General features: G+C 38.0%; 1 protein-coding gene across 3 annotated transcripts in view; it reads right to left on the reverse strand.

Moving 5' to 3' along the window:
- The window catches only part of MAEA (macrophage erythroblast attacher, E3 ubiquitin ligase), a 142065-nt gene extending 117103 nt beyond the window's left edge, over positions 1-24962 (reverse strand). Inside the window, exon 1 of one of the 3 annotated variants that reach the window (XM_051965805.1) lies at positions 23898-24947. In XM_051965805.1, coding sequence (XP_051821765.1) covers positions 23898-23966 — 69 coding nt within the window. In that variant the 5' untranslated portion in view covers positions 23967-24947. Of the gene's footprint in view, positions 1-23897 lie in introns of all 3 variants that reach the window. The other 2 variants (XM_051965806.1, XM_051965807.1) reach the window with 2 other exon arrangements.
- Between the last annotated feature and the right edge of the window lie 1709 nt (positions 24963-26671).

Raw genomic sequence — 26671 nt, forward strand, 5'->3', positions numbered from 1 at the left:
CCAGATATACATCAGGACAGAGGGAGCTCTTGGAACCAAGCAGAGAGAGATAGGCCACCAAGAAAACTAACCGGGCTATTTTGGAGGAAGCAATAAAAGATCTGAACTTTTAACACCTGGCTGCATTTGGGGTGATTATTGATCTGAACTAAGACTAAGGCTGCCTCCAGAAAACCTCCCCAAGAAACCTGCTCCCAGAGAACCATTATATTATACAAAAGAAGAGAACATCACAGAGAGGGCCATGAAAATCCAAGGAGAAGGGGAAGCCAGAGGAGGTTTTTGAAGAGAGATGAAAAGGTTTGGAAAGGCCATTGGGATGCCAAGGAAAACCAACTGATTAGGGAGTCATAATGATTGCTGTGCAACAATGCAAGTCCACTTGAGAATACATAAGCAGATTTGTAGTGGGAACCAGTCAGCACAATTTCAATTTTCTCAAACTATATTCAGCAGAAGATAGTGAGAGTAATCCAGACTTGAGTACCAACAAGGCATCATCAGTAACAAGAATAACATCAGTATTCAAGAACAGAGGAAAATGTAGAGTTGGACTGGTTCACCAAGGGATTAAGCTAAGGAAAACACAGATCACATAGGGATAATGGTCTATGAAAAAAATGAACAATGGAGGTACTTGGTAACAACATCGAACAGCAACAGGCCTGGAGGGTCATAACATCATGGGAAATATTTAGCATTCAAAGATTATAGTCAGAAAAAGGAATTTTGGAGTTTATAAACATGGAAGTGGGACACTTTTGTTTAATGGTCAGATCACAGGCATTAACTATATCTGGGAATAGCTGAGATAGAGGAGGTCATGAGAAATGAGTAAATGGAGAAAATGGAATAGGCATGTTGAAATGTCCTACTGTGAGGACAGGAATTGAGGAGAAAAAAATCACGAGTTAGGCATTGAACTCCTTGAGAAAACAAGGAGTTCAGGAGGTAACAGCTAGCAGACTCCTGATTGGGTGATTAACATGAACTGAATGAATCTCAAAGAAAAAGAGATTACTATAGTGATAGTGCCTAAGTCAGGGTCTGAAGGTATTAACAGAAAGCAAGAAATATTTGTACATTCCCACCATAATCAGCAAGTTGGAAAATATAAAGAAAGCACGAATAGTATTGGAAAAGAAAGGCAAGGATGCTGTGACACCAGAAGGGAGCCAGAACTCAAGAAAGTGTTTCAAGATGAATTGCATAAAATCTTCTAGAAAGCACAGTGGTAAGGGTAAATAGATCTGAAATGGAATGGGAGTAAGAAATGAGGAACAGGGTTTGAATAGTGATAGCCAAGATTCAGAATCAGCACATCATATATAAGAAATAGTTTAAGAAGAAAATAGTAAAGAACTGGACATACAAATACTGAATGACATAAAAAAATGAAATACTGTTAACATAGGAAAAGAACTGGTTACCAATATGGAAGTAATTTCTGAATTACCTGTTCAAGTCTAGTCAAATGGTTGAATACTTAGAGCAAAGGTCAAAACAATAAAACCAGGAAAATGATAAAGACAAGACCCTTGCATAAGAGTTCTAAGCCTAACTTCAACAAACTAAAAAATGGGAATAGAAAAATATTGATTCTAATAATCACCATTTCCCACAGAAATTTAACAAATTAGTTATTGGATCACCAGAAGAAGACAACAAAAAGGGCTCACAAACATTTCTATCTTCGTCATGTGAAGACGTTTTGACAGCCAAGGACAATCCTGAGACAGAATACAAACTCATTCACAGAACTTTTAAGAGGAACATAATGTAAGATTACAAGTCGTGTCAAAGAAGAGCAGAAAGGTAAGCGTTGAGACCCATTTAAGCTACGTCATTCCAAAAAACATTTACAGCTGAAACTGTAGGGGAAAATATAAACAAAATTGAGTTTTTTAATTTTTTAAATTATTGAAGACATCTAATCATTCCTCTCTAGTCATTATGAAAAACTATGCTTATGCTTGGTATGAGAGATCTTCTTGTATTGTAAGTCAGAAGTTTTTAATGTCTTCTTGACAAGACTCTTTTATAGTTATAATATCAAATCTCCCCTTCAAATATGCTAGAAATGAGTGCGCTTTCAAAATTATCAATTCTTCTATATTTATTTGATCAGTATCTATTTTCAACTTTTTCTTAAGCACACTTCTACTTCCTCATGTAACAAATTTGGTCCTAAGTTATTATCTAGATGTGGTAGTTACATTTGTGTAACCATGGGCAACTCATGTCACCTCTTGATGTCCTCATTTGTAAAATGCAGATTAATATTCATGCTATTTCTGTGAAGATCAAATGAAAAAAGGCACTTAAAGCACTTTGTATAACACTTCCCAAGATTTTGAACTATTATTTGTTTTTTTTTAATTGCCCAAGTTTGAGCTGGTTGGTCCTTTATTCTCTGCTCACTATATATATTTCCCTTTAGTAGGAATGAATATTCAGTGAATCATCCAAGTAACCAGATAGAAGTGCCTGAAGTATTCTACCAGGTATTTAATGTTTATTGCTTATGGGAGTATTTCTTTCACTCAAAAGCATTTTTTTAAAAAAGAGTTGACATAACACCTCTTAATTTTCATGTCAGTTTGCTTGAAGTACAGTCATTATGTCTCAGATCCAAATACCATCACCATAAACAATAAGTGCCACCAAACAAATTGAATTAAATTAGTCTCTAGATTTTGGCATCTGAAGTTGCTAACTTCATCCTCTGATGAAATGTAAAATACTCAGCTGCCAACAGACCAATCTAAATTCAGGTTATTATCCCAAAAGATTTCAAAGCTCTTCTCCTGTCTGTAAAGAAGATGCAAAAGAATTTCAAGTAAAGCCTCCTGCTTGAGGTGCTGTGATGTAATCAAAAGTAATCTTCTGTTTCCCAGGTCTTCCCTACTATTCTGTATTATGAAATAGTCTATTATAAAATATAGTTACAATGTATATTTAAGGCATCTAACTTATTGCAATCACTTATCATTATTTATTATTATCACTATTAGGTATTTCTATATACATTTTAGATTTTGGTTGGAACACGAGGTGTATATAGAGAAAGGAGGTATGATAAAGGAACAGCTAGGTGATGCAGTGGATAGAACACTGGGTCTGGAGTAAGGAAAACGACAGTTCAAATCTAGCCTCAGTTACTTTTTAGCTGTGTGACCCTAAGTAAGTCATTAGTCCTATCGTGCTCCTTAGCTGTCAAACCTTCCAATATCTCTGTCAGAAAACCCCCAAATGAGGTTACAAAGAGTCAAACACAAATGAAAACAACTGAACAACAACAAAGTGTGAGAAAGCTGGAAAAATGTAGTCAGATTGTGGAAACTGATATTTGAACCTTCATTCTGAAACTCAAATAAGGCTTTCCTCAACTCTACTTGACTTTATTAAAACACATCCATAAAAGAGATTAATCTCCAGACACAAATCTTACAATCTTAATATTCACACAGTAATTACAAAGGAGAATCCCTTTCCTACTAATTTAATAAGAAATATCTTAGATGTTATCAAGGCCCTCTGAAGTTTCATATACTGTTGCATTTACATATCTTATCCATTTTCTCTAAACTAGTAGTTCTTAAGTTGGGGTCAACTTAAATGTATTTTAAAAAGATTTTGATAGCTGTATGTCAATATAATTGATCCCACTGGTAATCCTATGAATACATTATTCTGAAAAATGATCCATAGGTTTCACCAAGACTGTGAAAGGAGTTCAAATTACTAATAAAGTTAAGACTCTCTGCTCTAAATCCTTATACCCTTTAAAAGATATCTCTATTCTAAAGATTAATTCCTTAATTGATAATTCAATCACCTCACTCATATATGTAGAAAAAGTACTGAAATCACTTTTATTCTCTATCCATAAGAATACATTTTCAACTATCCACAGAAATGTAGCTACAAATTTCTTTATTCTACTATTAATAGAGAGCACAGATAAGTTTCTACAAAGGCTACCTGAGAGTTCTAAAATGTATTCATTATATTTCCTTTCCTAAACAGACTTATGATCCAAGTTGAAATGAATTTAAATGCAGTATTCATCTTATATTCATTAAAGCACCTTTAATCTTGTATCTTGCCTTTAGAGACACTACCTTATTTTATCTTCCTGTGGCTAACACAGAAATTATTTACACTTAAGCATAGCTGCTCCTCTATTTCATCATCTCATCTGATTTTTAAAAATTCTCACATTAAAAGCAATTAAAGTTACTCATCCTTCCTTTTTCAATTGTTTGCTTTATATTGGATTTGTTATACTTCTTTCCTTATCTTTTTGCAATGTACTTTTTCTCCATTCCAAGTTTCAACACTACAAGGATAAAACAAGTGGAATTCCAAGGCAATATTAATGATAAATTTTCGGTGTCATAGATCATCCTAAATGTCAGTGCTTGGGCTACTTTAATGAGAGTCTCAAACATTTCTACAATGAACCCATTTCTTGCCTCAAGTTCTCTAATTTTAGAAACTTATAAGTCAAATAGCTTATCTCATAGAAGAAAAGAAGTTATTTTTAAAATCAACCCCAATTATCAATTGTAAAAACTTCAGACACACATCCCTCTTATAATTCATAGTACCAGACTGGCCATACTTCAGTTTGCTAAACAAACCAATTAAACTTTGAAATTTGTGAATACAAATGTTCTACTCAATGTAAAATGTGAGAGAAATAATAAATTTGTGTTAAGACTGAAAGTTAAACACCCAGCAGAATACATTACATACAATAGTGCTCAACAAATATTCATTGACTTGGTTAAGACCAAAATAGCAGTAACTAGGTTGGGTTTTAATTTTTTTAAAGGGGGTTAAGTAAAACTTAATCCAGTATAAAAGAGTAACTTATTGTTTGCCCTTCATTTTTAAAGGAGACTAATGATATGTCATCCTCACTCTCTCCCTCAGAGTCATCACAGTCTAATGGCAAGACAAATATCCGGATGACTGACAATGGTTAGGGATGCAATGGGTGATCTTGTTATTTTTGATGTCTGGTGAAGTTCTAAGTCTTCCATAGCACCTACTTCAGTCACCTTCATGGTTGTTGAAACAAATTATTTTCATCTGCCCATTCTACCAGGGGAAGTCTTCATGTGCTTAGAGTAGACATCCCCCTAACTCAACAAAAGGTTTGAGGCTTATCAGTTACCTTCATCTTTTTTAGTCAGTCTGCTGAGAAAGTTGTTATTAGGGTGTGGCCAAAGGTACAAATGTGAACTCATCTTTCTCTTAAACCCTCCCTTCTGCTGGACTTCCCTAATACTGTCAAGGGCACCACCATCTTTCCAATCACTCAGGCTTACCACCTACATTATCACATTGATTCATCAAATTCTCATTCACTCACACATCTACTAAATTGTCAAGTTCTGTTATTTCTACATTAATAACATTTCTTGCATATATACTGCATACCTTCTCACTTCCCCTTTCCTCTTGACACTATCACTACTCTAGTGCAGGCCTACATCATCTCACTACTAAACTACAACTTTAGCCTGCTGGTGAGTCTTCCTGGCTCAGTCTCTCCCAATTCCAATCCATCCTTTATTCCGCTGTCAGTGATCCTCCTAAAGTATAGGTCTGATGATATCAGTCCATCCAATAAACTCCAGTGATTCCCTATAGTTCCAGGATAATAAAAAAAAATCCTGTTTGACTTTTAAAACGTTTCATAAAACTCTGCCCCTTCCTACCTTTCCATTCTTCTTGTTCTCATTCTACTCCACATGTTCTAAGAACCAGTCACACTGGCGTACTTTTTGTTCTTTGCATAAGGCATTCCATCTCCAGGCTTCAGGCATTTTCACTGCCTACCACCCATACTTGGAAAGCTATCCCTCCTCAACTCTCCTTTTTAGCTTTCTTTAAATCTCATCTAAAGTCCTACCTGTTGCAAGAAGTTTCCTAGTTCTTCTTAACATTAGAGACTTTTCCTTAAGACCGTTCAATTTATCCCGTACAGAACTTGTGCATGCATATTATGTCTCCTTTGACTGTGAATTCCTTTACAACAGAGACCATTTTTTGCCTCTCTGAATCTTTAGCACAGTATCTGGCTCAAAGCAGATGCTTAATAAGTGTTACCTGAATGACAGAGTATGACAGTTTGCTTCTTAAGCAGCCTGGTGAGCCAACCTCTTAAAGGATCACAATTTTGACCCTGGACTAAGTATGGATACCCTAAACCCAAATGATCTACCAGCTTCAGTCTTCCAGTAGCAGGAACCACAGACTGGTGTGACCATGTTCAATCCTCAATTCAAATAACTCAATTTGTAACAGTAGAAGATTGGAAATAAAAGTCAATAATCATCAACAAAGAATGAGGAAACTATATGCATGTGATGGAATAACAGCAGAAAAAATGAATTTGAAGAATTTCAAAGAAATGAGATCTATGGAAATTTCACAGAAACAAACAAAAAAATGTCCCAACTGCAATATGTAAAGACAACAGTTTAACAGCAAATTTGTACATGCTATGCATACACAGCAAATAATATTAAAAGGTTCACGTAAGAGCAATATTAACATGTTTGAGGTCATAACAATTCTCTTTTGAAATGTTAATCAGTAATAGCATAAGTTTATGGATATGGTTTCAATTACTCATATAATCACTTGAGCATTTTTCTTTTATCTTGAATGTCTTAATTTTTTATGCTTTATATAGTATAATGTTTTATATTTATATGGTACAATGCCATACTTGTCAATGAAAACTAAACTGAAAAGAGTTCTGGCTCTGGAGTGTCAATTTTTGTCACTTGGATGTAACATACTCTTTCAGGCCTCAGTTTCTTTACCTGTAATGTGATCCCTGATGTTCCTTAAAGCTCAGAATCTATGATAATGAGTAATAAATTCAAATGAATATTAAGGCTTAATGAAGGAACCACAGCATAGCAAATACATCCCTTCTTTATGCCAATGGATTCCTTCAATTAAAATAAGCCCTGGATTAATAAGGAAAAAGTCCTCATATTTTCCAAAATATTTATTGTAACTTATTTTTTTCTTTTTCTGGTAACAGCAAAGAACAAAGTAGACGGTCATCAGCTGGGGAATGGCTAAACAAATTGTGGTGTATGAATGCAATAAAATATGTGTATGATGAATATAAAGAAACCTGGATAGATCTATATGAAGATTAATTTGTACAGTGAAGTTAAGTGGAGTCAAGAAAACAATACACACAGTAATTACAATGATGTAAATGGAAAGATCAAAAAAAATTTTTTCCCTCTTAAAAAAATCCTATTTATATGAAATGACTGAGGGATAGGAGGATGGGGGGGAGAATACTTGGGAGACTGTGGTAATATAAGAAATAGAAAATATCAATTATAACTTATTTAAAAAAGAATAAGCCCTAGAGCACGTTCAGATACAGTAATTCTGAGCACACTGCCTTGAACACAGTGGGTGCTTAAAAATGTTTGCTGATAAAGCATTTCAACTTTGTTTTTCCAGATTTTGACAGCATATGTTTGAATTTACTTTATATATTTGTATAGATGCATTCCTTTTCTGTTATTAAGTTCAAGCTACTCTTCTAAGCAAACATGTTGATTTTAAATAGTTGTTCCAGGTTTTAACATATGGTGAAAGCTCTCCACCCCCCAAATGGGACAGAAAATTGTTAAAGTGTAATATTTGTAATCAAAGCTTTGCCAAATTTTAAATAAATTAAACAATTATCTGTAGAAAGAAGAAAACTCAGCAAATTCATGGGAAAAATCAAGGATCACTTGATAATTTTACTGTTAGATAATATTTCTATACACACACCAGGACCATTGGATGGCATCATTCCCATTTCAAAATAAACACAGCAGTACACCTCACTAACATGTACATAATTAGAATAGATAAGCTGAATCAGGGAATTGTTCACCTTATACAGCATTTCAAAGAATGTTTTACTACATGCAATTCTAACATATCTATTTAGTAGCTAATCAATTGTTAGCATATGAAGGACCTTCAATATTCATACTTATGACTAGATCACTTGGAACAGCTTCCATTTTATAAACCATTTTGCCAATTGTTTTTATTAGCAGATTAATAATTTGGCAAAAAATGATGCTTTTGCAATTTTTTCTTTAGCAAATTAGGAACATTCCAATCATCTTGTTTAGAAAGTTATTTAGTTTTTTTGTCCTTTTTTTCCAGAGAAAGAGAGGCTAAATTTCTGAGGAAGTACTTAGTAGCAGAAAAACATCAAGGAAAGAGAGCAGGCCTCAGACACAACACCTGGATTCAAGTCCTGTTTCTGACTGTGGCTCTGGGGACATCAGTGTCTTACCCTCAAGCAATCCTCTAGGAGAGGGGTTCTTAACACACACAGGAATTTATCTTCAAAATTATTTGATAACTTGTTCCTTTAGAACATTATGTAAGATTCTTTCTGCATCTAAAATCCTAATGCTGAGAGCTGGTCTCTGGGCTTCCTGACCTTGCCAAAGAGATCTAGGACACATAAAAAAAGTCAGAGATGTCTGATCTGAGATCAAATTGTATCAGTCTCCATCTATTCAGGCAGAGATGTTTCCTACATTAGTGATTAGTGACTCAACACCTTTCTTCCAGCAATACTAGGTAAGAATTATTTTGGTTTTATGATGATGTACTAAAATACAAACCATACCCTTAAGAATCTTAAAATAGAATTTGCAAAAATAAAAATAAAAAAAAAGAAATTCAAGAAATGTTAACTTTCATATGCAGTACACAAGACATTTAAAAAGGCCAACATGGTGCTTGAACAAGCAGCACAAGTGTTGAGTAAAAGATCACTGAGCTGCCATGGTAAGGGAAAAAACGAAGCTTCAGCTGAGTCTTATAAGATGGAATTCAGTGGAAAAGAGGACATGGAGTAAAGAGAAATATTCTATAAGGAAAATAAATGGAAAAAGAAGTTCAAGAGAGCAAAGAGAGAGCACCAATCTTAAAGTCAGAAGATCTTGGCTCAGGTCCCAGCTTTTATTAACATGCTCACTTCCTCTCCCTGACCATCCTCAAGTTTTCTCATCGTAAAATGGGGATACTGGTCTCTATACACATCATCTTACCTGTTTTCTGTATGGAAAGCACTTTAAAGTCTTAAAATAATGCAAGTTATATTATTATTTATATACTCAGAAAATAGTGAAGAGATAAAACTGGCTAACTTACATTTGTGCTGGTAAATATAGGAGCAGGGTGGGTAAAGTACAAAGTGCACAGGGTCTTGATTATCAGGATGAGAAAAGTGAAGTTGATTTTGTAGGCAGTGGAAAATGAATTTCTGATCATGGGAACTATGGGATTAACTTCATCTTATCTGGCCTAGGAAGGCAGAACTAAGGCTAAATAGGATGAATTTATTTGGAAGGCTATTTTTGCTGAATGAACCAACTCTTAACAATTAATGTTTTTAAAAAATGAAATGGACAGATTTGTGAAAGGAATTCCCTTGTCCCTGGAAATCTGCAAAGAGGCTAGAAGGCCCCTTGTTGCAGAATGTTTTAGTACAGGGTTAGACTAAATTGTCTGTAAGATTCTTGACAAATACAGGATTCTATGATTACAAGTAACAAAATAAAACCATGCTTCAGAAAGATTAGTGTGGCACTAGTGTGCAAGAAGAATGAAAGGGAGAAAGAGACCAATCAAATGATGCTAAACTTTGTCCAGTCAAATTATATCACAATGCAGAATAAGTACAGCAACACAAATGAGACTATGTGTATAAAATCATAGCTTGTTTGTCCTTGTTATCATCACCTTCTCTTAACTAAAAGCCAAGGAGACTAAAATTTAGCTCTATTTTGCATAATTTAAATATCTATAGATAGTGGTTTAAAAAAAAAAAAAAAAAAAGAAGTAGGAGCCAGACACTCTTAATTTTAATCATGGCTCCACCATTTGACAGCTTTGGGACCTCGTGAAAGTCAAAAATTTCCTTGCTCTTAGGTTCTTCATATGTAAAAAGGGAATAATGGATAGCATTAAATGAGAAGATATATAAAAATTTTTGAAAAATGTAAAACATAAGGTATCCTTTTCACGTCAGAGAGCACTGGTTTCCAAAATCAGCTTTGTTCAATGCAGTGAAGAGAGTTTGCTCATTAAGAAGTTTTGTAAAAGAGGATAAATTGGAGCAATTCCCGAATCCTATGTCACATAAAAGGGCTGCTTCCATGACTGTTTCATATGAAAAGAAATTAGAGATCCCTAAAGAATTCTGTAGAGTCTTGCTCTCTTCTGCTCCCCAAGTTCTTAAGTGCCTCAGAGGAAATTCTATTCTGGAGGGCTACTTATTTCATAAGTGATAAAGAGAAATAATACACAAATCTTGGAAAGGAAACATTCACATATCTTAAAGATTCAAAAACTTCACTTTTTTACAGGATAGTACAAGAGACACTAAGTACTGACAATATCATGTATGTTGGATGCCTTCATGCCTGAGTTGCAAATTAGATTCTATTCAATAAGTTCACTAAGTTATTTGAAGATTTGTGGGCTGATGAAGACAAAAGGCCTTTGCCTCTCAACATATATAGACTAGGTATTACCAACTATTTCCTCCTTAAATAAAGCCTGAGAATGCACATTTTTTGGCTCAATTCTGAGCTCTTTAGAGGCCTAATATTTCCTTAACCAAGCAGACTGCTGACTGAAGGGTTTCCTAAAATCTCAAGCTAAGTAATAGTGAGATTAGGCCAAACCTGAGACACCAGGGACTAGAAGCCAGAAAGCACCTTTTCATTAGCATTCCTTTCTATACAAGTAGGAGAAGACTAAAAATCTCTGCCAGTTATAATAGAACAGAGGAAGGCTCTGTGACAGGGTTGAACATAATGGGAGAATGAGAAATCTGAAATATATGGGTCCAGAACCACAAAAGTATGAAAAAAGAAGGGAATGAAGAGAGCATGCACAGTCAATGAAGTGCCTGAATTTGGAACTACAACAGTTTGTTTATGAGTTTTGGATATTAAAATGGGATTTGCAAGAATTTTAGATGGTATCATAATCAATAAGCAGTTTTCCTTGGGTAAGAATTTAGAAATAAAATATGATGGTCATTAAAAATAGCAGTTTATCACCTCTGTGACTTTTGTGAAGTGTGTGTGAATTCTTTTGTTACACAAAATGAAATATAAAAATTCAAAAGAAGCTAAATTATAATGAAATAGTTAACAAATTATACATTAAAAAAAATAAAAACTGGTTCACAGTCCTCAAGTTAAGAAGCCTTAGTCTAGAAGTATGTCAGAGGCACACAGAAGGGACTAGCCTGGGTTAAACAGTGAGTGAGAGAGAGAGAGAGAGAGAGAGAGAGAGAGAGAGAGAGAGAGAGAGTGTGTGTGTGTGTGTGTGTGTGAGTGTGTTAGGGGGAGAAAGGGAGGGAGAGAATAAAGACTACACAGAATTTTAGATAACAGAAATGAGCTACCCAAATTAAAGTTTTTTCAGTTTCTCCAGATATATACAAGATAAAGGGCCTTACATCTCTGCTCAATATTTTCTGTTGAAAATAAGCTTATCTCATTAACATATTTAACATGTATTGGTCTACCTGCCATTTCAGGGAGGAGGTGGGGGGAAGGAGAGGAAAAACTGGAACAAAAGGTTTTGCAACTGTCAATGCTGAAAAATTACCCATGCATATATATGGTAAATAAAAAGTTATAATTAAAAAAAGAGAGAGAGAGAAAATAAGCGTAACTATTTCAGTTTTTATCTGCAGACTTTTTTCCTTTGGTAGCATCCTATGAAGTATACTTAGTTAAATAAAGCATTTAATATCAATTCTTTAAGGTTTTTTTTTTTTTTTATCACATGCCTATTAAATACAAAAAAATAGGGATGCAGAGAAAAATAATATTCCCTATTCGTTTAAGTGGTTTACATTCTATGGAGATGGGATGGGGGGGTGGGGTGGGAAAATATAGTTACAGCGATCCTAAAACTTTCCTTTCAGATCTTTAATTTTGCCTTTGATTTCAACCCTTCCCCCCACCCCCCAAACCTATCCTTCTCCATTCTCTAAAATATCTCCTCTGGCTTCACTTTTTTTCTCTTCCCAATCTTAACCCTTTAATTGACCAGCTCAATTACACACACAGCTATTCACCATGGACTCTCTTCCTTTGTTGTTCTACAATAGTTTTCTCTAGCTAATCCCCAATCCCTAATCACATGATTAGCTCCCAAGTCCACTTTACTCACCAGCTGAACAACATAGTTGGAGGAAGACTAGCATTACTTCTGAGGCCACTAAAAATTCCTTAAAAATGGATCTTTAGCATTTACTGCTTGGCCAAACTTCTTTTTCTTCTCTTCTCAAGCCCATATAATTCCCTCTCCCTTTTTAATGTATGCCTTTGGTTAAGTTATATTCATTTCTGAATATCTCTACCCCATGAGCCTTCCCTTGCAACAAAGACTTAAAAAGACTACTAAAAAAAAGTCCAGCAAAATCAACAGCCTAGCTATTTCTGGCAGTATAAGCAGAGAGAGGTGTATTTCCTCCCCCTCTTCTCTCCCTCCCCCCCCCCCCCCCTTTCCTCAGGCCACACTTGCTAATCCCTTTTCTAACTTTCTACTGTGTTGAGAGAATTATTTAGAGTGACATGGCCTTCAGAGGTCATGTTCTAATCCCTTCATTTTTCAGATGAAGAAATTTAGGCCTAAATAAGTCAAATGACACTGTACAGTCAATTCAGTTTGGCTGGAGTTCAATGAAGTTCCTTAATGAAGTTCATACTATAATTAGCAAAATAGAATTTCAAAGGGAGATCAAACTCAACCTTACTATTGTCACACTGGTTTTTAAGAAAGGACATCAATTCTTCTCCCCATTCTCAAAAATCCCTGTGAACATCCTCAACTCCTTTTCTCTATCTTGTCTCTTAAGATCACTGGCTCTGGTTCATATGACATGGACTCAAATGTCTTGTAAAACACTTAACTCCCAGGCCTTCAGTTTCCTATCTGTAAAATGAGATTAGAAGGATGATCCCTTCAAGCTCTTCATTTATAGTCCTATAGTCTTAAAGAAAAAGTTCTTCTTGACCAGACCAATGCACTTTACCAGTTTCCTCTATCTCATCCTCTTAGGGGTCCCTAAGCAACTTGCTTTATCTGTCCCTCTTTCTCACTATCATCTTTAACTTTTCTCAAGGTTCTGCCTCTTTCCCTGCTTATAAACATGCTCATTCATGCTTCTTAAAGCAAAATAAACAAAATCATCCTATCACCCTGACAAACTTTCAAACTATTGACCTCCATCCTCCTCCTCTCTTTTTTCTTTTACTCCCAAACTTCTTGAACGAAGTATCAATGTTTGCCGCCTGCATTTTCCCACCACTGATTCACTTCTTAGTTCCTTATAATCTGGATTTCCACCAACTACTTGACTGAAACAGTTTTCCAAGGTTACCAATGATTTCTTCGTTCCTAAAGACAAAGGGCTTTTCTCCATCTTTGATACTATGATCTGCTTTGACTTTTAACTCTGCTTCTGGCTTTGGATACTATTGACCTCTCTGTCCTCCCTTATCTTTGGAGATAAAACCTAGTTAGCTAGGTTCAGAACCATGGACTTTCCTTTCTTCCGCTTCAACTCCCCTTCACTCAATCAATTGCCAAGCCTTGTGTTCTGCCTCCAACACAGCTCTCCAATCTATAAAATTCCTTAATTCTATCTTGTTACAAGCTTAGTATTTATAAGATCTCTGAAATTGGCTACTTTAACAGTCTCTTAATTGGTCTCCCAATTTTCTGGTTTTCTCCCTTCTATTCATTCTCCCCAAAGCTATCAAAATAGTCTTACAAAGGTATCAGTCTGACCACGTTGTTTCTATGCTAAAATACCTTAAGTAATTCCCCAAAGCCTTCAGGATAAAATCTAAACTTCTCAGGCTGGCATTTAAGGCTCTCTACAATCTAGCTTCTACTTCTCCAGCCTTATTTCAGACCATTCCCCATGACAAATTCTGCTTTCTACCAAACTAATTAGTCGCTTCCTGAAGTTAATACTCTCAACTTCTGCATTCAGTTAAGTGGACTCTCATGCTTGGAATGTAATAGCTCTTTCCCTTTCCTTGCCTCTCAGTTTGTCTTATTTCAAAGCTCAGTTCAGGAGCCACTGTTCCCCTCAAAAACTTCTCTGATCCTTTCCCACCACTCCAAGAGAATGTAAGCATCTTGAGACCAGGAACTATTTCTTTTGGAACTCCACATCCCCCCATCAGCCACAACCTCAGTTCTTTACACATAAGTGAACATAAATTGAACTGGAGAGAGAAAGAATACTAAAATGGGAGGGGAAGGGGGGGGAGGAAAGAGTTTATAAGGCTTAATGGAAGAGGTTACACTTGAACTGAACCTTGAAAGAAAAGGAGGAAATTTCAGGCATCAGTGATGATTAATTTAATGCAGAGATGTATTGATGAGTTTGGGGAACACTGTATAGTCAATTCAGTTTGGCTGGAGTTCAATGAAGTTCCTTAAGAAAAGTCAATACAAACATAAGGCTGGAAAAACAAGTAGGAGGCAGCCAGAAGAGGGCCTTAACGCCAGGCTTCAAGTTGTGCCCCAACAGGTTCTAAAGAAGAGGAATAACAATAATAATAATAAACTTTATATATCACTTATTATGTGCCAAGCACTGCACTAAATGTTTAACAATTATTTCATTTCATACTCATATTAACTTTGAGGTAGATACTAATTATCCCCATTTTACAGATGAGGAAACTGAGGAAGACAGCAGTTAAGTGACTTGCCCATTTTTCACACAGTTAGTAAATGTCTGAGGCTAGATTTGAACTCAGTTCTTCCTGACTCCAGGATCTATACACCATGCCATATTTGTTCCTTCTTGGGAAGGTCACTTTAGCAGCTGAGTGAATGGTGAGCTAGAAGTAAAGATTTTCCCTCTAGAACATCTCTCCCATCCTTAAGCACCTCCCTCTCAATAAGCCCTTCAATTCTGGAAACTCCATCCAAAAATTTAGCACCACAGTTTCACTAAAATCTAAATCAATCTTTGCATTTACAATGTTTTCCCACCATGTAACACTATCACTTGATTGTGATTGTAATTCTATTTTCAGCATGATGAGCCCTTATTTGGAAACCTTAAATGCTTCACTCATTTATCAAAATATCTCAAAAGTCAGGGGTCAACCCCCACTTTTAAATTTATCTCCCATTAATCCTTTGCATTAGGAAGATCAATCAACTCAACACCCATGGCTTAAAACATATTTTGTTTTAGGCTTCACATGTTTCACATCATTATCACTTTTATTACCTAAAATCTTCACGTGTCTCTTGCTTTTCCAATAAGAGTGTAAATATCTATCAGGCAAGGCTGTGTCTTTTACCTCTCTACAGAGCAACTGGTGTCTGGCACAATTCCATACATGCATATGTAAAGGATAAACATTTCATGGGATCTTCTGAGATAGAAAAGTCCTCGGAGATCAGCTAGTCCAATTGCTGTCACAGTGAATTAATATAATTCTCATTTATTGCACCCTCATTTAATGTTATTCAAGCTTTTGAATGTAAGAAGTTCGAAAATAACATAAATAAAAACTGATAAGTCAGGCAGTAACTCAGACTAGAAACCAAACCATCATCCTTGTCAGTGAACCCTGGAATATGATTAGCATTATACCCCCCTCAACTCCTTATCCCCCCCAACAAACCCCAAACTTCAAAACTCAAAACAAGATTAAAAGGAGCGTTCAATCAAGATGAGGAAACAAGGCAAAAATCAAAAACAAAACAAAACCAAAAGACAAGATAGACTCTTCAAAGAAATTGACTTAATAGTATGTTTATTAAATTGGTGGATGACAGTAAAGCTAAGAAATGCTTATATAGTAGATGACAGACTCAAGAGCCAAAGAGATTTCAGTAGACTGGAGCAATGAACTGAATCTAAAATAATGAAATTTAAGAGGAATAAATGCAAAGTCTTATACTTCAGTTTAAAACAAAACTGTACAGGTTGTCCCAAAAGTCTTTGTGCAATTTTAATCTTTAGTAACTTTGTTGTTCAATTGTTTCTCTTTGTGACCTCTTTAGGGTTCTTAGCAGAGATGCTGAGTAATGTGCTGTTTTCTTCTTCAGGAAATTTTACACATGAAGAAACAAGAGCCAAACAGAGTAAAATGACTTGCCCTCGGTTACACAGCCAATAAGTATCTGATGTTAGTGTGAATTCTGGAAAGCCTTTATTTACTATGTTATCTACTTGTTTTGGTCACCTTCCTGCCCCATTAGTAGCTTCAAACCGCACAAGGACTTTTGGGACACCCTGTACAAGAAAATATAATTAAAACACATTTTGTGTGAAAGAATTCCATCAGATGTATAAGACTGCATAAAAATATAGTCTCTGAAATAGGGAAGTCCTATTCTGAGCCAGTCAGAAAATTTTACAAAATACATGCTAATCATACTGTTCAAAAGATCAAGATGAAAAATAATGAATATATCCTATCAATAGACTCCATTAGACTATAATCACATTTCTTCAATGACAATAGAAAATAAAAAACAACCTGGTTCCTTTCCCCCCCCAAGGCATCCCCACTCCCTCCCCCCAACAATCACAACCTCTTATATAATCTTACATTCTTAATGCATGTATGGGTTGATATGTTAGATTATTGAAAGTTCAATTTGTAAGTACTTAATTGGAGTCAATATAGAGTAAAGGCAAACATAGGGATAGAATTCAAAAACTAAGCATAGGTGTTCTCGACTCAATTTTCTTATTTTAAAACATGTACAAAATTATTCATTTCTAACATTCCTCTGCGTGAGCATTAGATACATTTGTGTGTACATGGCCCTTGGAATTCAGAAGGAAAAAATGTCCACTAAATATAAGACAGCTGATAAAACAATGATATTTCACGTTTTTTCCCAGAGTGAAGGCTTCTGAAATTGTTCTGCCCCAGCCTCCTTCATTAAAGCAGACCCCAATGCAACCTTGATTATGTCCCTTACTACAAACTCAACTATATAAAAATACTAACAATTTAAATATCCTTCACATATTCTTAAGCTGGCTACTTGTTAATTTTAAGAATAAAATCCAAAAAAAAAAAAAAAAAAAAGAATAAAATCACTCCTCTTTGACATCCAGATATCATCTTAATAGTTCTTATTTTCTTCTTGCTACAATTTGCCACTGTCTCCAGTTTCTTTGCTTCCCTGAAATTCATTAGCAAGAAAATATGGGATCCAGTTTTCTACCTGGTTCTTCTCATTTTTTTACTTCTTGCTTCTTCTCTGTTCCTCATTTAGAATCATACTTTTTTCTTGAAAAATGTACAATATACTCAAAGTCCTAATAATTACAATATTAAAGCCTCATCCCCAAACTTAATTCAAGTCACTAATATCACACTTGTGATTTGAGGGAGAAAGGGCACTCCCCCCCTCCATCCATAAGCATCACAGCCCTTCTATGACTGCTAGCAGATAGTTCTTTGAGGCTCAGAGAGATTAGATGATTTACCCTCTCCCATACATACAGCTAGTGACTGCAGGAGGATTGAAGAGGTCTTCCAGATTTTTGTATATCAGTCAAACATCTTTTATCATGGTGTTTCTCACTTTAGTTTTTCCAATTTAGTAAATGGTCAAATCTAATTTGTTATATAAACAACTACAAGAAATATTTATACAAATATTTGAACTCCCAAGTAATGGAGATTTAAAAATAAGAAAAAACACTTTCCCACTAACCTTGAGTCATATTCCTAGCATACCTAAAATACTTTCCACCTCAATCTGGGGGAGTGGGGTATGCTGAGGCTTACATAGCATATGTAGAATACCCCATAGAATATGAAATGAAAAATCATATAAGGGAAATGAATCAGAAGCAAGAAGCTATGTTAATTCTTATAAAACTTCCATTTCCTATTTAATTATAAAACTGAATTTGCATGATGTTCTAAAAATATGCATGGAAACATAAGAAATTTAGGCTTTTCTGGTCACTATTAAAAGGATATTTGCATAGTATTTCATAAATAAAAAAGATAAACTTTATTTTATTGTCACTTTATTAAACATGAGGATTCAAACCATCTACAAGGTCAATAAAAATTTAAGATCAAACAGGAATAAATATTGATTTTAGTATTGTCAAAAGATGAGGACATTAAATATTTTAAAAATCATAGAACAACTACATTTTAGTACTGGAAGGAACCTTATCAAATCTAATGATTCTCCAACTTCGCTTTTAAAAATCAGGCATCCTACTGGAAAATTACAAATGTGAATTCTATATAATTCCTGGTACATTCACCTAAAACTATTGTGCCATGGGTCACTCTTGGGTAATTACGGATCTAATCTAACATCTGTACTTACAAATCTATTTAAACAAAGTAAAATTAGATTTTTAAACAGAGATAGAATGGTGTCTTTGCAGAGACACGCCAGGATCAGTATGTTTCAGTGTGAAAGATCTGAAAAGTGAGAGGGTTGTCCTTTCTCACTTGGTTGATCAAATCAATTCAACCATGAACAATATGGGCAGGAAGAGTGCAGATTTGTGCATAACACGCAAAGATTGACATAAAAAGCATCGGACAAATCATATATTCTGCCTTTCCCAGTTCACCCCCTCCTTCACGCTCTCCAATCTCCTTCGGCTTATTTTATGAAGAACCACCTCCTTTTCCCACAAAGCATCCCTTAGTGCGGGAAAACAGAACACTGGACTGGTCAGAATATGGTCCTGATTCATGGATTATTTTTTAATTTTATTTGCCAAATAATTTTATTATAAATTAATTGTTGTTTCTGCCCTCTTCTTGGGATTACTCTTTGATGAGTATTCTTTATAAGATTAATTTATTTCAGTACCCACAATACAGCACCAACATGCCCCGCAAAAAGGGAGAGAATAAGCCTTTATATAGGGCCCATTATATCTCAGTGGCAAGTGCTTTAAGAATATCTCATCTGATCATCAAGGTTCTGGGAGGCAGGTGTGGTTATCTCCATTTTACAGTTGAGAAAACAGGAAAACAGAGATTAAGTGACTTGCCCAAAGTTATACATTTAACATGTGTCTCACTGTAGGTCTGAACTCAGGTTTTCCTTACTATAAGTCCTGCCCTCTACTCACTGGGCAACCCAGCTGCCTACTTTTGCTGGCCCCACTATAAAATGTCCCATCTTCTTTGAGGTTTTCACATAGACTGTTTAACCACACACAGATCTTTTTTCTCTCTCTTGGAAGGCACAGCTTTCTTCAAACTTTGCTCCAGCTCACTCCAACACAAGAACTTCCCAGATCCCCCAAGTTTTTAATGTTCTCCCATTTTGAGAAAGAGAGAACATTTAATGTGTCTGACTCTAGGTCCTTCTTCAAAATGTTTTTGACAGATTTTGTATTTATTTCTCTATATATGTTGTTTCTACCACATAGAATAAAAAGTTCTTAAAGACAGTAACTGTGTTACTTTTGCAATACAACAACGTAATGCTTAGTAAATCATTGTTGAATTAACTAGGAAACTGAGGCCCAGGGATATGGAATGATGGACTCTTGAGCTGGGAGGGCTTGCATTACCCAATTAGTAAAAATACAGAGCCAGGTCTTAAACAAGGAACTCAATGTTCCTTCTGCAATACCAAATTAATCTCCTTAAATCAATCAGTAAATACCTGTGTCAAAATTTCTGTGCCAAAAATTATGATTTTAATTTATTAACAACTTTAACTAATTACCACACAAATCTGATCTTGCTCATATTCATTTTAACCAAAAGCAAATTCCCAGCACATGATGTTATCATAAAGTAATAATACATAATACAGATCTCCACTATTTGGTTGCAGTTTGCTTTGCTTCTCTTGGGGAACCCTCTATCCTGATACTAGAGAGAGGATAGGAAAAACAGCTTGAAGATGGCAAAACACAATTGAAGCCTCCCACAACCACAACTGCCAAGAAGTTTAGATTTCTTCTTTACATCTGATGTGGCTGAGAAGCTATAGCCAGGACTAAAATTTCTTCCTACGTACTTTATTGTTCTTCATGTCTCTTAGGAAAAAAACAAAATCAAAAACCTGTTTTTGCACTTACATTCTATAGTTTGCACTACATCCTGTTCTTTAATTTTCTATCATCAAAGAACAACTACTTCCAAACCAAGTTCCTTAGAGCTCCCCATGGATGCTCTGCTTTGATTATGCATAATTTCTAAAAGTATTCTAAGAAATGCTGATTCAGAAATGAAATAATGCATCAATAAACATTCATTAAGTGCTTACCACATGACATGCACTATCACCTATGTGTCAAGAAGAAAGGAATTATATATGATACATTCAAAGAATTTGGTAAAAAACAGAAGTTCAATTGGTAGCATTTTAATAAACAAAAACCAAACAAAAATTAAGTCTGTACCCTGGCAAGCCTTCATTATACAGAATGACAATCCTCTCTCTTAGTTGTTAGTTATTATTTAACCAAATTAAGTTGAATAGATCTTTGATTCAAATAATATATTTGAAACTATAAGTGGCAAATACCCACCAATGTGATTTCTTTTGGGGGATCTAATTTTCTTTCTGCTCACTTTCCATTAAATTATGCCATGAAAAGAGATGGAGAAGTTTTTCCTCCTTGGCAATTTCTTTACTCAATAGCTTGAGTGTGGCTAATGCTGCCATGTCAAAATCTAAGAAAAGCTATGAATCCAATCCCATTTGTTGTAAGCAAATAAAAAGTCACCTAGAATCAATAAGAATTTAGTGTTCTTCCTCCTTTTGATAACTCTTCCTAACTTGTTTCCAATCCTTATTTCCAGTAGGTAGAGTCACAGCATTCTAAATCTTTTTTTTTCTATGATAATCACCAGTTGGACTAGAAGACTAATCTTCCACATTTGCATCAATTCACCTAAGTTTGTGAAACACAGTGGAGGTTCTATTTCTCAAATATCTCCTTAGTGGACACTCAAAATGCTTGTCACTTAACACCTCATGAATGAGCTGTCCTTCAAATACTGACATTATACAAATAATCCTCTGAAAGCTACCAATAAGGTAGACAGAGTCACTCTAATTCATTAACATTCTCATACAGTGGTGCTTGTGACTAGCTTAATAGCTCACCAGGATTAGGGAGTGCAGGCTGTTCTGGAAGAGAACAAAGCTGTGGCCGACCAGGAATTGAAGCCATTACCTTTGTTGATTGGCACCAGAAATTTGGAACAGCAAAGGACTTAAAGGAGATACTCCAAATCCTTCCTTTTACAGATGAGGAAACTGAGGCCCCAGTGAAAGATCTTGGTCAACATCACACAGGTAGGAAGTGGCAGGAAGGGGATTTAGACCTACATCTAGCTACTCCAGATCTTGGGTTCTTTTCTCTGCACTAAGCTAATCTTAAAACCAAGGAGCTATGCAAATATATTTCTAATAATCTCATGACCTTGAAATTTTAGTGAGTTGGATCCAAAAAAGTCTTGGACACTGAACTCTACTTATCAATGATCAAAAAATCTGTTAATTATGTATGGTGCAAATATGTTATGAAGTATACTTCTTTCATGTTATTAAAGGAAATATATTATACAGACACATAATAGTATGTGTTGTGATTTATACAAGGTCCCTATATTGACTGGAGAGTGTCATACAACTTTAAAGTTTGTTCAATTGAGAGCTAGAGACCTTGGATTTAAAGACGACCTTTTTCTGTTTTACCCTGGGAGAATTATTTCTCTCCAAGGTTGGGCTTCCCCATCAGTCAAAAGAAGGGGGTGGACAAGAGATCTTTAAAGTTTTTTTTCAGCTTTAAATCTATTTCATTCAACAAATATTTATTAACGGTTCACTGGTAAAAGGCATTTTATGAGATTTTGGGTGTACAAAGACAAACAAAAATAGCTCCTACCTTTAAGCAACTGACTTGTTATTGGAAGAAACTGACTACAAGCACAAGTAAATATCAAGTATACACAAAGCCATGCAAAATAATTTCAAGACACAGAAGGCACAGAGAACTGAGCAAAACCTCATGTTAAGTGTTGGCACCTGACTCCTGACTTAGAGGAAAGCAAATATTCTAAGAGGCAGGTATGAAAATAGGTACATTCCAGATATAGGGGATGCCAGTACAAAGGCATTAAAGTGGCAGATAAAATGCTACGTACAAAACAACTCAAAAAATCATGGAAATATTGAAATACAGATATTTGTATTATAAGATATACTTTACAGGTCTAGTAATAGCCAACATAACAGAGAAACACATCACCAGAATGTCTGTAGGGTGATGAATTTTTGGTCCCCAAAACTCTTGAAGACTTTCTACTAAGCCACAGAAGAGTTGCTATCAGAGGAGATAACACTCACTGATAAAATCAGATATCACTTAAGTATGATAATCTGTGCTAGCACTTTATCAAATCCTAACAAACTGTAATAAGAGAATAAGAACTGTCTTAATCTGCAATTTTTATCTCCTCCAGGGCAAAGCCTAGTGCTCTACATAAATACTCAATAAATTTCTTAAAGGAATGAATGCTTCAACTCAAAGAAAATCAGTGATTTTTATGAGTGACAGGGAGCATATAAAAGTCATGAAATCTCAAAAAGATTCTCCCCACTACCATCTTTTGGGATTCTTTCCCCATTCTTTACCCCCAAGAACTCAGCGAGAACTCATCATACTGTCATGTGATGTTTACTTGGAAACAGCTGGGGCTCTAAACTACTTCATCATGACAATCTTTCCTTTGCTTTCCAAGGGACCTTCTTCCCAATCTCCCACAAATCCTTCTCAGACAGTTGTGGTATAACCTAAAAAGTCCTACGTTTTTAGTCTGAACATCTGGTGAAAATTCCTTGGTCTAATTACGGCATAACCTTGGGACTCTTCCCTTCTCCAAACCTGTTTTCTCACGGGTAAAAGGGGGACTTGGACGACCTCTAAGGCCCCTTCTAGCTCTCAAAGCCTAGGATAGATTCTCCCTCAGGACTGGGTGAGGCAGCCAAGTACGGAGTGGAAATCTAGCTAAATGGAGGATCAGAGAGCCCGGATTCAAATCCTTGCCCTGTAATTAAGTACCTGTGTGTGAATAGCCCGGTTTCCTCCAGTGTAAAATGAGAGACCAGATGACCTCTAAGGCTCCTTTCAAGATCGAAGCAACAGCATCTCTGTCCGGAGTTCAAATCCTGCCTCTCCTTGAGTAACTGCCTTTCCCTCCCGGGCCTCAGTTTCCCCGTCTGAGCTGGGTGACCTCTAAAATGTGTGCCAGCTCTACAACTATAATGTGGACGTTTCGGGTCGGTCTTAGCCCTCAAAAGGCTGAGAATCCGGCGATTCTCGCCCTCCGCCCTACACGGACCCCTGGCTCGTTATTTTAGGAAAAGGCTGAGAAATGACAGGACAATCAGGGGGCGGGGAGGGGTGAGCGAGCGCACAGTCCAGGCTCGTTTCCTCCCTCTTTCCCCTCATCCCATTAACCCTTCCTAGACCAGCTGGGGGCGGGGAAGCCCCAGCCCCCTCCTCCCTTCACTGGCTGGGCAGTCATTCCCACCCCCCAGGCCAGGGAGACATCCTCCCCCCCTCTTCTCTGGCTGGAGGGTCCCCCTCCCCGACCCCGCGCTCACCACCCCCTCCCCAGCCCGGACAGTCGGGGGCGTGGACAGACCCCCGCGCCCTCCGCTCCAGTGGGGGAGGCGAGTCCTCCCTCGCCCCGGACGGCAGGGTGATGTGGCCCCCAGTTAGCTGTCTCCCTCCAGCAGAGGGGCGGCTTAGCCCCCTTCCCCCCCAGGGCGGACTCCTGGGTACCCACCTTGAGGGTTGGGTACTCTTGCACCTTCAGGGTCATGGAAAGCTGAGCAGCTGATTCCTGCACCGCCATTTTGGATTGGCCAAAACATTACAGACCAAAGGGAGCCACCTCCGGGGCGCGGTGCATGGCGGGTAACAGACAGCTCTCCTCTCCCTCCCACCTCGCCTCCACCCATTACCGGGAGGGAGCAGGCGTTTTAGCCAATCGCTTCCGCCCAACCGCCTGTGGTGGCGGAAGAACGCACCGCTCTGGGCAGGGCTACGTGAAAGGACGTCGGGAAGGCCCAATCAATTCCCTCCTTTCATGGCGCTCTTCCAATCACAGGAAAGTGTAGACTATGAAGACGTTTTTTACTGGACCGAAAAGAAGGGAGGAAGGCGTATTTCGTTTCTGAGACGCCAGGGGTACAGTGACGATTCCCACTTGGCCCGAGGTCGCTCAGGGGCCAATCAGAGACCTAGTTTCCTTCTGACTCTGACGTGATAGGTGGGGCCAGCCAGCCAGACTTGATTGACGTTACCAGTTAATGGTGAAGGGCCGGGGCTAAAGACTAATCCTATACTGAACATGGAGATTCTGGCAAAAGATGCTTCTAGCTCCAAGAACGTGTGTGCAAAATTTCTTGGGCTACTGAAGAAGCCCTACTCCGAACGTTAGATGGTTATGGGGGCCAATCAGAGGGTCCTATGCAGGATCACTTTTTGAGATGGGAAACCAGGAACTCCAGGAATGTACTGGCAGGCTCTAGGTCCAATAGGGAGAGAAAGCTCTCCTTGATTGACAGCTACCTCGGCAAACCAAACGAGGGACTGCAGCGGAGGCTGGAACTGGGGGATAGGGGTGGGTAGGAGAGGGGGCGTGTCCGCAGGGGGTGGGGAGTTTGAGGAGTTTTGCGGTGTTCGGGGAGATAGTAAGTTGCTTGGGTGGGGGAGGGGCAAAAGGGGTGTAGAAGCTGGGGGGGTGGGGGGGAAGGGTGTCGAGGAGGGGCGTGAATTGGACACACGGGAGGCTGCGACGCCGGTGGCAGGAACAGGGTTAACCCTGCCGAGACCCCCTCCTCAGAACCCAGTGAGTCCCCCTCCCTTAACCCTATCCCTTCCCCTCTGTGCCTCCCAAGCGGGAGGGCAGCCCTCCTCCGGCTACCCTGAGGGGACCTGCAGAGCAGCCCGGACGGAGGAAGGAAGGCGGGTCTGGGCCCTGGGCACAGGAAGGTGGGAGGGCACGGGGGTGGGCAGGCCCCCCAGTCCCAGCTCCGGAGTGGGCGGCTGGGACATCCCAGACGTTCTTAACGTTCTAACCGCCCCAACCGCTGCTCCGCTCAGCCCCGCCCCCATCTCCCTCCCCGCGCGCTCCCGTTTCTCTCCCTCGGCGCGCCTCCGCCTCGCGCGCTCCAATTTTCTCTTCTCCCCCTCCCCCCCCCCCCCACCCAGTGCGCGTTCTGGTGCCGGCGGAGCGAGCTGTCCTTCAGCTCCTCAGCTTGGAGGAGGAGGAGGAAGAAGAGTAGGAGGAGGGGGCGGAGGGTTCTCGGGACGGAGGCGGGCCGGGCTGTCCAGGAATGTCTTCACGCGCTCTCTGGGCCGGTTCGAGAACTCTCCGAAAACTTCGAGGGTCCCAGCGGTTTCCTTCTCTGCCTTATCCAGCCCCTCTCTGTCCTTAATTCGAATGAATCTCTGCCTCTTTTCGGCTCGGGAACGAGGCGAGCGGGCGAATCCCGGCCCCCCAATTCCCCTCATTCGGGCCGGGTTCTGGCTTTCCCAGCCCTCCGGCCCAGCCCCAGCGCTCTCGCTGCCATCCCTGGGGATGCAGCTGGAATGGCACGGGCCTCGGGAGGAAGGAGACCTCCAAGAGCTTGTTACCATCTCGCGCTCCCCAAAATCCAACTCAGCCTCGCCACCCAGGACTTGACCATTCTTCTTTTCTTTAGTTTAAAGAGATGAAGCCGGGTGATAGTGCAGTTAACCCCCCCAATCTGCTTGCGTCTTCCAGGTGGAGGCCACCTCGTGTCTTCATGTTCGTGTATTTCTTGATTCTCTAAACCAAAATTCGTACTTAAATTTCTTCCTCTCCCCACCCCCACTCCCCCCTCCCCCGCCCCATGTCTGTCAAAAAACAGCTGCAAACTCGAAGCTTCAGATACCCTTGTTTGATCCAAACTTCGTACTTACAGCGCTACAATAAATTTACCCCATTGATTTGTTGGAAACTATAAAAGGTATTCTTTTTGACCTTATAATAGCTCTAGATGAGTGTATTAGAAATCTAGCCTAACTAGTGAGATTTTTCTGGTTCCCAGCAGCTTTCTATTGCTTGAAAGACAGGATTTATTCACTATATGAATTATCAGCTATGTGAATTGAAGGCAAACCTCATCTTCCTGGCACTTTGTTTATATGTACCAGTAAGGATTTAGTTATGAACGATGCAGTTTTTGATGCTATGGGGTAAATAATTATGATATTCCTGGTTCCTCCCTCCCTTCCCTTCCCCTCCATAAGGCAATATATACACGGTATAGAGTACAAAGTTAATTTACTTTTAAACTAGAAGATTTGGTGGGAGAATGAGTAGCCAAAGTTTAAAGGGTTTACTTAATGGAACAGATGGCTATGGCACTGGCATGTCAGAGAAAACAGCATGCATTCTTAGTTTAACACAAGAGGGAGCATGTCTAATCTTTAACCTTTAAGTATTGCAACTTCAGAGAGGCAGCTTTAATTGCTGAATGTCAACTGATTTACCCTTCTTGGTAGCATGTATAAATATTTATATAGTCT

The sequence above is a fragment of the Antechinus flavipes genome, chromosome 6 (genome assembly GCF_016432865.1).
Source record: "Antechinus flavipes isolate AdamAnt ecotype Samford, QLD, Australia chromosome 6, AdamAnt_v2, whole genome shotgun sequence".
Lineage (NCBI taxonomy): Eukaryota > Metazoa > Chordata > Mammalia > Dasyuromorphia > Dasyuridae > Antechinus > Antechinus flavipes.